Here is a 13,397-nt window from a genome sequence, read left to right as displayed (position 1 = left end):
ACCAAAGTGCCCCAATCTATAGAGTCCAATTGGTCCAGAGTGCCCCAAAATCTACAGCGTCCAATTGGACCAAAGTACCCCAATCTATAGAGTGCAATTGGACCATATTGCCCCAATCTATAGAGTCCAATTGGACCAAAGTGTCGCAATCTATAGAGTCCGTATGGACCAAAGTGCCCCATTCTAAAGCGTCCAATTGAATCAAAGTGCCTCAATCAATAGAGTCCAATTGGACCATAGTGCCCCAATCTACAGCGTCGAATTGGACCAAAAGTGCCCCTATCCCTAGAGTCCAGTTGGACCAAAGTGCCCCAATCTACAGCGTCCAATTGGAACAAATTGCCTAATCTATAGAGTCCAATTGGACCAAAGTGCCCCAATCTATAGAGTCCAATTTGACCAAAGTGCCTCAATCTATAGAGTCCAATTGGAACAAAGTGCCCCAATCTACAGCATCCAATTGGAGCAAAGGGCCACAATCTATAGAATCCAATTGGACCAAAGTGCCCCAAACTATAGAGTCCAATTGGAACAAAGTGCCCCAATCTACCGCGTCCAATTGGATCAAAGTGCCCCAATATATAGAGTCCAATTGGACCAAAGTGCCCCAATCTCCAGCGTCCAAATGGATCAAAGTGACCCAATATATAGAGTCTAATAGGACCAAAGTGCCCCAATCTACAGCGTCCAATTGGATCAAAATGCCCCAATATATAGAGTCCAATTGGACCAAAGTGCCCCAATCTACAGCGTCCAATTGGACCAAAGTTCCCCAATCTATAGAATCCAATTGGACCAAAGTGCCCCAATCTATAGAGTCCAGTTGGTCCAAAGTGCCCCAATCTACAGCGTCCAATTGGAACAAAGTGCCCCAATCCATAGAGTCCAATTGGACCACAGTGCCCCAATCTATAGAGTCCAATTGGATCAAAGTGCCTCAAACTATAGAGTCCAATTGGACCAAAGTGCCTCAATCTATTGAGTCCAATTGGACCAAAGTGCCGCAATCTATAGAGTCCGTATGGACCAAAGTGCGCCATTCTAAAGCGTCCAATTGAATCAAAGTGCCTCAATCTGTAGAGTCCAATTGGACCATAGTGCCCCAATCTACAGCGTCGAATTGGACCAAAGTGTCCCAATCCATAGAGTCCAATTAGACCAAAGTGCCCCAATCTAGAGAGTCCAATTGGACCAAAGTACCCCAATCTACAGCGTCCAATTGGACGAAAGTGCCTCAATCTATAGGGTCCAATTGGACCAAAGTGCCCCAATCTACAGCGTCCAATTGGACCAAAGTGCCCCAATCTATAGATTCCAATTGGACCAAAGTGCCCCAATCTACAGCGTCCAATTGGACCAAAGTGCCTCAATCTCTTGAGTCCAATTGGACAAAAGTGCCCCAAACTACAGCTGCCAATTGGACCAAAGTGCCCCAATCCATAGAGTCCAATTGGACCAAAGTGCCCCAATCTATAGAGTCCAATTCGTCCAGAGTGCCCCAAAATCTACAGCGTCCAATTGGACCAAAGTACACCAATCTATAGAGTGCAATTGGACCATATTGCCCCAATCTATAGAGTCCAATTGGACCAAGTGTCGCAATCTATAGAGTCCGTATGGACCAAAGTTCCCCATTCTAAAGTGTCCAATTGAATCAAAGTGCCTCAATCAGTAGAGTCCAATTGGACCATAATGCCCCAATCTACAGCGTCGAATTGGACCAAAGTGCCCCAATCCATAGAGTCCAATTGGACCAAAGTGCCCCAATCTACAGCGTCCAATTGGAACAAAGTGCCCCAATCTATAGAGTCCAATTGGACCAATGTGCCCCAATCTATAGAGTCCAATTTGACCAAAGTGCCTCAATCTATAGAGTCCAATTGGAACAAAGTGCCCCAATCTACAGCATCCAATTGGACCAAAGTGCCACAATCTATAGAATCCAATTGGACCAAAGTGCCCCAAACTATAGAGTCCAATTGGAACAAAGTGCCCCAATCTACCGCGTCCAATTGGATCAAAGTGCCCCAATATATAGAGTCCAATTGGACCAAAGTGCGCCAATCTACAGCGTCCAAATGGATCAAAGTGATCCAATATATAGAGTCTAATAGGACCAAAGTGCCCCCAGTCTATAGAGTGCAATTGGACCAAAGTGCCACAATCAATAGAGTCCAATTGGACCAAATTGTCCAAATCCATAGAATCCAATTTGACCAAAGTGCCTCAATCTATAGAGTCCAATTGGAACAAAGTGCCCCAATCTACAGCATCCAATTGGACAGAAGTGCCTCAATCTATAGAATCCAATTGGACCAAAGTGCCCCAATCTATAGAGTCCAATTAGACCAACATGCCCCAATCTACAGCGACCCATTGGGCCAAAGTACCCCAAACTATAGAATCCAATTTGACCAAAGTGCCTCCATCTATAAAGTCCAATTGGACAAAGTGCCCACATCTACAGCGTCCAATTGGACGAAAGTGCCTCAATCTATAGAGTCCAATTGGACCAAAGTGCCTCAATCTACAGCTTCCAATTGGACCAAAGTGCCCCAATCTATAGAGTCCTATTGGACCAAGGTGCCCCAATCTACAGCGTCCAATTGGACCAAAGTGCCTCAATCTATAGAGGCCAATTGGACCAAAATGCCCCAATCTACAGCGTCCAATTGGAACAAAGTGCCCCAATCTATAGAGTCCAATTGGACCAAAGTGCCCCAATCTATAGAGTCCAATTTGACCAAAGTGCCTCAATCTATAGAGTCCAATTGGAACAAACTGCCCCAATCTACAGCATCCAATTGGACAGAAGTGCCCCAATCTATAGAATCCAATTGGACCAAAGTGCCCCAATCTATAGAGTCCAATTGGAACAATGTGCCCCAATCTAAAGCGTCCAATTGGACCAAAGTGCCCCAATCTATAGAATCTAATTGGACCAAAGTGCCCCAATCTATAGAGTCCAATTGGTGCAAAGTGCCCCAATCTACAGCGTCCAATTGGATCAAATGTGCCGCAATATATAGACTCCAATTGGACCAAAGTGCCCCAATCTACAGCGTCTAAATGGATCATAGTGCCCCAATATATAGAGTTTAATAGGACCAAAGTGCCCCAATCTACAGCGTACAATTGGATCAAAGTGCCCCAATCTACAGCGTCCAACTGGACCAAAGTGCCCCCAGTCTTTAGTTCAATTGGACCAATGTGCCCCAATCTACTGCATCCAATTGTACCAAAGTGCCTCACTCTATAGACGCTAATTGGACCAAAGTGCCCCCAATCTATAGAGTCCAATTGGACCAAAGTGCCCCAATCTATAGATTCCAATTGGACCAAAGTACCACCAGTTTATAGAATCCAATTGGACAAAAGTGCCCCTATCTACAGCAGCCAATTGGACCAAAGTGCCCCAACCTATAGAGTCCAATTGGACCAAAGTGCCCCAATCTATAGAGTCCAATTGGTCCAGAGTGCACCAAAATCTACAGCATCCAATTGGACCAAAGTACCCCAATCTATAGAGTGCAATTGGACCAAATTGCCCCAATCTACAGCATCCAAATGGACCAAAGTGCCCCAATCTATATAATCCAATTGGACCAAAATGCCGCAATCTCTAGAGTCCAATTAGACCAAAGTGCCCCAATCTACAGCGTCCAATTGGACCAAAGTACCCCAATCTATAGAATCCAATTGGACCAAAGTGCCCCAATCTATAGAGTCCAATTGGTCCAAAGTGTCCCAATCTACAGCGTCCAATTGGAACAAAGTGCCCCAATCTATAGAGTCCAATTGGACCAAAGTGCCCCAATCTATAGAGTCCAATTGGATCAAAGTGCCTCAAACTATAGAGTCCGTATGGACCAAAGTGCCCCATTCTAAAGCGTCCAATTGAATCAAAGTGCCTCAATCAGTAGAGTCCAATTGTACCATAGTGTCCCAATCTACAGCGTCGAATTGGACCAAAGTGCCCCAATCCATAGAGTCCAATTGGAACAAAATGCCCCAATCTACAGCGTCCAATTGGAATAAAGTGCCCCAATCTATAGAGTCCAATTGGACCAAAGTGCCCCAATCTATAGAGTCCAATTTGACCAAAGTGCCTCAATCTATAGAGTCCAATTGGAACAAAGTGCCCCAATCTACAGCATCCAATTGGACCAAAGTGCCACAATCTATAGAATCCAATTGGACCAAAGTGCCCCAAACTATAGAGTCCAATTGGAACAAAGTGCCCCAATCTACCGCATCCAATTGGATCAAAGTGCCCCAATATATAGAGTCCAATTGGACCAAAGTGCCCCAATCTACAGCGTCCAAATGGATCAAAGTGACCCAATATATAGAGTCTAATAGGACCAAAGTGCCCCAATCTACAGCGTCCAATTGGATCAAAGTGCCCCAATATATAGAGTCCAATTGGACCAAAGTGCCCCAATCTACAGCGTCCAATTGGACCAAAGTGCCCCAATGTATAGAGTCTAATACGACAAAAGTGCACCCAGTCTATCGAGTGCAATTGGACCAAAGTGCCACAATCTATAGAGTCCAATTGGACCAAATTGTCCAAATCCATAGAAACCAATTTGACCAAAGTGCATTAATCTATAGAGTCCAATTGGAACAAAGTGCCCCAATCTACAGCATCCAATTGGACAGAAGTGCCCCAATCTTAAGAATCCAATTGGACCAAAGTGCCCCAATCTATAGAGTCCAATTAGACCAAAGTGCCCCAATCTACAGCGTCCCATTGGGCCAAAGTACCCCAATCTATAGAATCCAATTTGACCAAAGTGCCTCCATCTATAAAGTCCAATTGGACAAAGTGCCCCCATCTACAGCGTCCAATAGGACGAAAGTGCTTCAATCTATAGAGTCCAATTGGACCAAAGTGCCCTAATCTACAGCGTCCAATTAGACCAAAGTGCCCCAATCTATAGAGTCCAATTGGACCAAGGTGCCCCAATCTACAGCGTCCAATTGGAACAAAGTGCCCCAATCTAGAGAGTCCAATTGGACCAAAGTGCCCCAATCTGTAGAGTCCAATTTGTCCAAAGTGCCTCAATCTATAGAGACCAATTGGAACAAAGTGCCCCAATCTACAGCATCAAATTGGACAGAAGTGCCCCAATCTATAGAATCCAATTGGACCAAAGTGCCCCAATCTATAGAGTCCAATTGGAACAATGTGCCCCAATCTACAGCGTCCAATTGGATCAAAGTGCCCCAATCTATAGAATCTAATTGGACCAAAGTGCCCCAATCTATAGAGTCCAATTGGTCCAAAGTGCCCCAATCTACAGCGTCCAATTGGATCAAATGTGCCGCAATATATAGAGTCCAATTGGACCAAAGTGCCCCAATATACAGCGTCTAAATGGATCAAAGTGCCCCAATATATAGAGTCTAATAGGACCAAAGTGCCCCAATCTACAGCGTCCAATTGGATCAAAGTTCCCCAATATATAGAGTCGAATTGGACCAAAGTGCCCCAATCTACAGCGTACAATTGGACCAAAGTGCCCCCAGTCTATAGAGTCCAATTGGACCAAAGTGCCCCAATCTACTGCGTCCAATTGGACCAAAGTGCCTCACTCTATAGAGTCTAATTGGAGCAAAGTGCCCCCAATCTATAGGTTCCAATTGGACCAAAGTACCACCAGTTTATAGAATCCAATTGGACAAAAGTGCCCCAATCTACAGCAGCCAATTGGACCAAAGTGTCCCAATCTATAGAGTCCAATTGGACCAAAGTGCCCCAATCTATAGTCCAATTCGTCCAGTGCCCCAAAATCTACAGCGTCCAATTGGACCCCCAATCTATAGAATGCAATAGGACCATATTGCCCCAATCTACAGCATCCAATTGGACCAAAGTGCCCCAATCTATAAAATCCAATTGGACCAAAGTGCCCCAATCTACATAATCCAATTGGACCAAAATGCCACAATCTATAGAGCCCAATTAGACCAAAGTGCCCCAATCTACAGCGTCCAATTGGACCAAAGTACCCCAATCTATAGAATCCAATTGGACCAAAGTGCCCCAATCTATAGAGTCCAATTGGACCAAAGTGCCCCAATCTATAGAGTCTAATTGGACCAAAGTGCCCCAATCTACAGCATCCAATTGGACCAAAGTGCCGCAATGCATACAATCCCTTTGGCCAAAGTGCTCCAATCTGTAGAGTCCAATTGGTTCAAAGTGCCCCAATCTGCCGCCTCCAATTGGACCAAAGTGCCCCAATCTACAGAATCCAATTGGACTAAAGTGCCCCAATCTGCAGTGTCCAATTGGACCAAAGTGCCCCAATCTACAGCGTCCAATTGGAACAAAGTGCCCCAATCAATCGAGTCCAATTGGACCAAAGTGCCCAAATCTACAGCGTCCAATTGGTCCAAAGTGCCCCAATCTATAGAATCCAATTTGACCAAAGTGCCTCAATCTATGGAGTCCAATTGGACCAAAGTGCCCCAATCTACAGCGTCCAATTGGAACAATGTGCCTCAATCTATAGACTCCAATTGGACCAAAGTGCCCCAATCTATAGTGTCCAATTGGACCAAAGTGCCCCAATCTATACAGTCCAATTGGACCAAAGAGCCTCAATGTATAGCATCCAATTGTACCAAAGTGCTCCAATCTATAGAATCCAATTTGACCAAAGTACCACAATCTACAGTTTCCAATTGGACCAAAGTGCCCAAATCTATAGAGTCCAATTGGACCAAAGTGCCCCAATCTATAGAATCCAATTGGACCAAAGTGCCCCAATCTACAGCGTCCAATTGGACTAAAGTGTCCAAATCTATACAGTCCAATTGCACCAAAGTGCCCCAATCTACAGCGTCCAATTGGTCGAAAGTGCCCCAATCTATAGGATCCAATTTGACCAAAGTTCCTCAATCTATAGAATCCAATTGGACCAAAGTGCCCCAAATCTATAGAGTCCAATTGAACCAAAGTTCCCCAATCTACAACGTCCAATTGGACCAAAGTGCCCCAATCTAATGAGTCCAATTGGACCAAAGTGCCCCAATCTATAGAGTCTAATTGGACCAAAGTGCCCCAATGTATAGAGTCCAATTGGACCAAAGGGCCCCAATCTATACAGTCTAATTGTACCAAAGTGCCCCAATCTACAGCGTCCAATTGGACCATAGTGCCCCAATCTATAGAGTCCAATGGGACCAAAGTGCCCCAATCTATAGAGTCTAATTGGACCAAAGTGCCCCAATCTACAGCGTCCAATTGGACCAAAGTGCCCCAATGCATAGAATCCGATTGGCCAAAGTGTTCCAATCTATAGAGTCCAATTGGTCCAAAGTGCCCCAATCTGCAGCGTCCAATTGGACCAAAGTGCTCCAAACTACATATTCCAATTGACCAAAGTGCCCCAATCTGCAGTGTCCAATTGGAACAAAGTGCCCCAAACTACAGCGTCCAATTGGAACAAAGTGCCCCAATCAATCGAGTCCAATTGGACCAAAGTGCCCCAATCTACAGCGTCCAATTGGTCCAAAGTGCCCCAATCTATAGAATCCAATTTGACCAAAGTGCCTCAATCTATAGAGTCCAATTGGACCAAAGTGCCCCAATCTACAGCGTCCAATTGGAACAAAGTGCCTCAATCTATAGACTCCAATTGGACCAAAGTGCCCAAATCTATAGAATCCAATTGGACTAAAGTGCCCTAATCTACAGCGTCCAATTGGACCAAAGTGTCCCAATCGACAGCGTCCAATTGGACCAAAGTGCCCCAATCTATAGAGTCCAATTGGACCAAAGTGCCCCAATCTACAGTGTCCAATTGATCCAAAGTGCCCCAATCTAATGAGTCCAATTGGACCAAAGTGCCCCAATCTATAGAGTCTAATTGGATCAAAGTGGTACAATCTACAGCATCCAATTGGACCAAAGTGCCCCAATATATAGAGTCTAATTGGACCAAAGTGCCTCAATCTATAGAGTCCAATTGGACCAAGATACCCCAATCTATAGAGTCCAATTGCACCAAACTGCCTCAATCTATACAGTCCAATTCAGCCAAAGTGCCCCAATCTATAGAGTTCAATTGGACCAAAGTGCCCCAATCTATATAGTCCAATTGGACCAAAGTGCCCAATCTATAGAGTCCAATTGGAGCAAAGTGCCCCAATCTATAGAGCCCAATTGGACCAAAGTGACCCAATCTACAGCGTCCAATTGGACCAAAGTGCCCAAATCTATAGAGTCCAATTGGACCAAAGTGCCCCAATCTACAGCATCCAATTGGACCAAAGTGCCCCAATCTATAGAGTTAATTGGACCAAAGTGCCCCAATCTATAGAGTTTAATTCGATCAAAGTGTCACAATCTACAGCGTCCAATTGGACCAAAGTGCCCCAATCTATAGAGTGTAATTGGACCAAATTGCCTCAATCTACAGCGTCCAATTGGACCAAAGTGCCTCAATCTATAGTCCAATTGGGCCAAAGTGCCCCAATCTATAGAGTCCAATTGGACCAAAGTGCCCCAATCTATAGAGTCCAATTGGACCAAAGTGCCCCCAGTCTATAGAATTCATTTCTCCAGATAGCCCATCCCTTATCTCTCTGTACTTACATCAAGTTAATGAAGCATGTGATGAGGAGACGCTGTCTCGGTGTTAATGGATTTAATGGGATGTTTGCCGGCATGGTGAGGTTATCCTTCCCAGAGGCTCAAGCCTGCATGAACTCACCAGACTCCGCTGACGCACCGCGTGGAGAGGGCACGGGGCATGATCTCCGAGCCTTGCTGCATGAAGCCTCCGACCGGGAACCAGAGGCTGTTCCCCAGTGTGTACTGATTCTCCAGGATGTCCATGCGTTCCCTCAGGCACGGATGGGGTTTGTACCATTCGTAAGGACTCATTCTTGCAGAGAAAAGGAGAGAAGGCACGATGAAAGTTAGAACAGCCGTGGACCTGCTACCTTACATGATCCCAACACGCGCACTGAGGGAACGTAGCAACCGGAGGAGGCCATTCAGTCCCTCTGGCCTGTCGTGCCCTTCATTTACATCATGGCTGATCATTGAGGGAGCAGCATACAACGGCCCAGATTGGAAATCGACGTGGTCCCGGCCTGCAAGACCATCAGCAGGCCGGGGCCATCAGAGGGAGCAGCTTGCGGTGACATACCACTGCAGGGAGCAGCGTGTGCTACTGCAACAGGGCGACGGCAGCGAAGCCAGGTCGCTGATTGCAGTGCGGGCAGGTACAGCAGGAGGGACGAAGGAGCGGCAAGAGTCTGTAGAGGGAAGTGACCGGGGCCTGGGAGAGGCGAGGGCTCAGGGGCAGCATGGGCCAGCCCACACTGCGATATGACTGCACACTCGGTCCGTACAACAGAGCTGCTCTCCAGTTGTCTTGGATAATCCTTGCCACTGGACCAAGACCTAGCTATGTCAAGCCCGTGTGGTGGCTGGTGTGCAACAGCCACCCCACGTTAAAAACTTCCATGCACAGGCATCTTCCACCCTTCAGGATGTAGTTCGGGACCTGGAATATTAGGTCCTTCGTTGAAACACCTGTGAACTCATCCCTTTTTGGCATGGAAGCAAGTCATCCTCGTTTCGAGGGACTGCCTATGATGATGATGGCAGATCTGTATCTTAACTCCATTCACCTGCCTTGATTCCATCTCCCTTAAGACCCATACCCAACAAATACCTATCAATCTCTGTATTGACATATTCAATTGAACCCGCCCGTAGCCTCAGCAGTTTTTTTGGAGGGGATATTTCAAGATTCCCACTAGCCTTTGTGTGAAGAAATGGTTCCTGAACAGCCTAGCCTAATTTTAAGGTTATGACCCCTTGTTCTGGACTCCCCCCACCAGAGGAAATAGTTCTGTGCTGGGGCCCCAGCTGTTTACATTGTACATTAATGATTTAGACGAGGGGATTAAATGTAGTATCTCCAAATTTGCGGATGACACTAAGTTGGATGGCAGTGTGAGCTGCGAGGAGAATGCTATGAGGCTGCAGAGTGACTTGGATAGGTTAGGTGAGTGGGCAAATGCATGGCAGATGAAGTATAATGTGGATAAATGTGAGGTTATCCACTTTGGTGGTAAAAACAGAGAGACAGACTATTATCTGAATGGTGACAGATTAGGAAAAGGGGAGGTGCAACGAGACCTGGGTGTCATGGTACATCAGTCATTGAAGGTTGGCATGCAGGTACAGCAGGTAGCTAAGAAAGCATATGGCATGTTGGCCTTCATAGTGAGGGGATTTGAGTACAGGGGCAGGGAGGTGTTGCTACAGTTGTACAGGGCCTTGGTGAGGCCACACCTGGAGTATTATGTACAGTTTTGGTCTCCTAACTTGAGGAAGGACATTCTTGCTATTGAGGGAGTGCAGCGAAGGTTCACCAGACTGATTCCCGGGATGGCAGGACTGACATATTAAGAAAGACTGGATCAACTGGGCTTGTATTCACTGGAGTTCAGAAGAATGAGAGGGGATCTCATAGAAACATTTAAAATTCTGATGGTTTTAGACAGGTTAAATGCAGGAAGAATGTTCCCAATGTTGGGGAAGTCCAGAACCAGGGTCACAGTCTAAGGATAAGGGGTAAGCCATTTAGGACCGAGATGAGGAGAAACCTCTTCACCCAGAGAGTTGTGAACCTGTGGAATTCTCTACCACAGAAAGTTGTTGAGGCCAATTCACTAAATATATTCAAAAAGGAGTTCGATGTAGTCCTTACTACTCGGGGGATCAAGGGGTATGGCGAGAAAGCAGGAATGGGGAACTGAAGTTGCATGTTCAGCCATGAACTCATTGAATGGCGGTGCTGGCTAGAAGGGCCGAACGCCTACTCCTGCACATATTTTCTATGTTTCTATGTTTCTATTATGGTCACTCTTCCCCAAGGGGCCCCACACGACCAGATTGCTATGTTTCTCTCTATCCACCCTTTCAACGCCTTTAAACACCTGAGTTAGATCACCCCTTAATATTTGAGGAACGCAAGCCCAGTCTGTCCATGTTATTTAACCCTTTCAGCCCCAGGGTATCGGTCTGGTGAATCTGCGGCACGCCCCCTCCGAGGCCGATCTCCTTCCTCAGCTGCGGTGCCCAGAAGTGAACGCAGTGGCTCCAGATGCGGTCAAACCAGAGCTCTGTACAGCCGTGACACAACTTTCACCCTGGCGTACTCCCGTCCTCGAGGTAAGGGCCAACATTCCCTCAGCCTGGTTAAATTATTTTGTTGTGCCTGTTTGCCAGCGTTTAGTGATTGTTGTACTGGAACCCGCAAATCTCGACCCGCGTGTGGGACAACCTCACTCAGCAGATACACGGGGAGTCCCAAAGCTTAATTGGTTTATTTTGTCAGTTTTAGTGCCCCCCCCCCCCCACCCCCCGCTTTTAATCAGGGGAAACTTGATTTACTGTTCAACTTTAAAATATTTGTAGAGCTGTTATGGGAGTGGCTTAGCCACTTGAGAGCTGTGAGCCTGGTGGAAGGAGGTGCTGTCTGTCTGTCTGTCTGCAACCAGGTCTCCGGGAGAGGAGGAAGAGGCCCACTGTTTCAACACCTTGATCGGGAGGCGGCGAGCAAGAGCTGCTCGGGGAGTCCCGCCCAAACACAGACGTGCAGGACTTCAACACGGCCTGGGTCACAGAATGGTCCCGAGCCCAGGGGCCTCAATGCAGTTCACTGTCCCAGGCCGCACTAATCGCTCACTCCCGGCGCGAATACCGCTCGGGCTCACAGCCTCCAGTTCTCAATGGCCGGGGGCAGCGGAATCCGACGCCAGCAGTCCTGCTTCAGCAGAGAGAGAGACAGACGTGGCTGCGAGGCAGTCTCACCGTGAAACTAGCCAGCAGGAGTACTCCCAGATAGTAGGCCACGGCGATGGGAGCCCACTTCAGGAGTGCAGGGCACTGGGAACAGTTTCTAATCTCACCGAAGAGCAGAAAACAGTTCATTAGAGTCCTAAGTGAAACAACCATGGAGCTGCCTGCAGCTTGAGGTGACTGCATCTCTTAATCCAGATCCTGAAGGAGCTACATCTCTTAATCCAGATCCTGAGAGAACTGGGTCCCTGAACCCGGATTGTGATGGAACTGCATCTCTTAATCCAGATCCTGAGAGAACTGGGTCCCTGAATCCGGATTGTGATGGAACTGCATCTCTTAATCCAGATCCTGAGAGAACTGGGTCCCTGAACCCGGATTGTGATGGAACTGCATCTCTTAATCCGGATCCTGAGAGAACTGGGTCCCTGAACCCGGATTGTGATGGAACTGCATCTCTTAATACAGATCCTGAGAGAACTGGGTCCCCGAACCAGGATTGTGATGGAACTGCATCTCTTAATCCAGATCAATGAGGGAGCTACATCTCTCAATCCAGATCCTGAGAGAACTGGGTCCCTGAACCCGGATTGTGATGGAACTGCATCTCTTAATCCAGATCAATGAGGGAGATACATCTAATAGAGGCAACCTAATAGAGGTCTTTAAAATAATGAAAGACTTTGATAGAGTGGATACAGAGAGAATGTTTCCACTTGTGGGGAAGAGCATAACTAGAGGCCATCAATATAAGATCGTCACCAAGAAATCCAATAGGGAATTCAGAAGAAACTTCTTTACCCAGAGAGTGGTGAGAATGTGGAACTCACTCCCACAGGGAGGGGTTGAGGCGAATAGTATCGATGCATTTAAGAGGAGGCAGGACAAGCCTATGAGGGAGAAGGGAATAGAGGGTTGTGCTGATAGATTTGGATGAGGAAAGATGGGAGGGGCCTCGCGAGGAGCTTAAACGCCAGCATGGACTGGTTGGGCCGAATGGCCTGTTTCTGAGCTGTTTATCTGATGTAATCCCGTGTAATCTTAATCCAGATTTCGAGGGAACTGCACCTCTCAATCTAGGTCCTGAGGGCAATCCGGAGCTGAAATTCAGCCCCACCCCAAAAGGGGCGCACTCACCGACCTTTGAGGCGGATTGGGACGGAGAGTCCGCCGAAACTGGGAATGTTTTTTCCCAAGCAGGTCGTGTCGCTGATGACTTCACTTGAACAGGGAGGGCCACTGCGAGCTATGTGGGCTGTGTATGGGCCACGAGGGAGGGCTTGGGCCGGGACAAAGGCCTAGCACCCAAGAGAGGGGGGGGGGGGGGGGGCGGTGGGTGTCGAGCTGCCTGTTGGCGGCCCGGCCGAACCCAGGGTGGGGGGGGGGCACCACCGTCGGCCCAAGCCGGGCCGTCGGCCGATTAGTGGGGGGAGGGGGGTCCACGCGTGCCCGACAGGACGGGGGAGCGGTAGTGATTGCCGCTGGAAAACCCAGGCCAGGGAGGGCAATCTCAGAAAAAGGCCTTTACCCCGCGCTGACTCGGCAGAGAGTTTTTACC

General features: G+C 47.4%; 1 protein-coding gene across 1 annotated transcript in view; it reads right to left on the bottom strand.

Moving 5' to 3' along the window:
* Positions 1-13,397, bottom strand: part of LOC139241068 (glutamate receptor ionotropic, kainate 5-like) — a 1,689,468-nt gene that overhangs the window by 544,988 nt on the left and 1,131,083 nt on the right. The window contains exon 15 of the mRNA XM_070869761.1: positions 8,730-8,903. Coding sequence (XP_070725862.1) covers positions 8,730-8,903 — 174 coding nt within the window. The remainder of the gene's footprint in view (positions 1-8,729; positions 8,904-13,397) is intronic.

Source organism: Pristiophorus japonicus, chromosome Y (genome assembly GCF_044704955.1).
Source record: "Pristiophorus japonicus isolate sPriJap1 chromosome Y, sPriJap1.hap1, whole genome shotgun sequence".
Lineage (NCBI taxonomy): Eukaryota > Metazoa > Chordata > Chondrichthyes > Pristiophoridae > Pristiophorus > Pristiophorus japonicus.
This window is presented reverse-complemented; position numbering and strand designations above follow the sequence as displayed.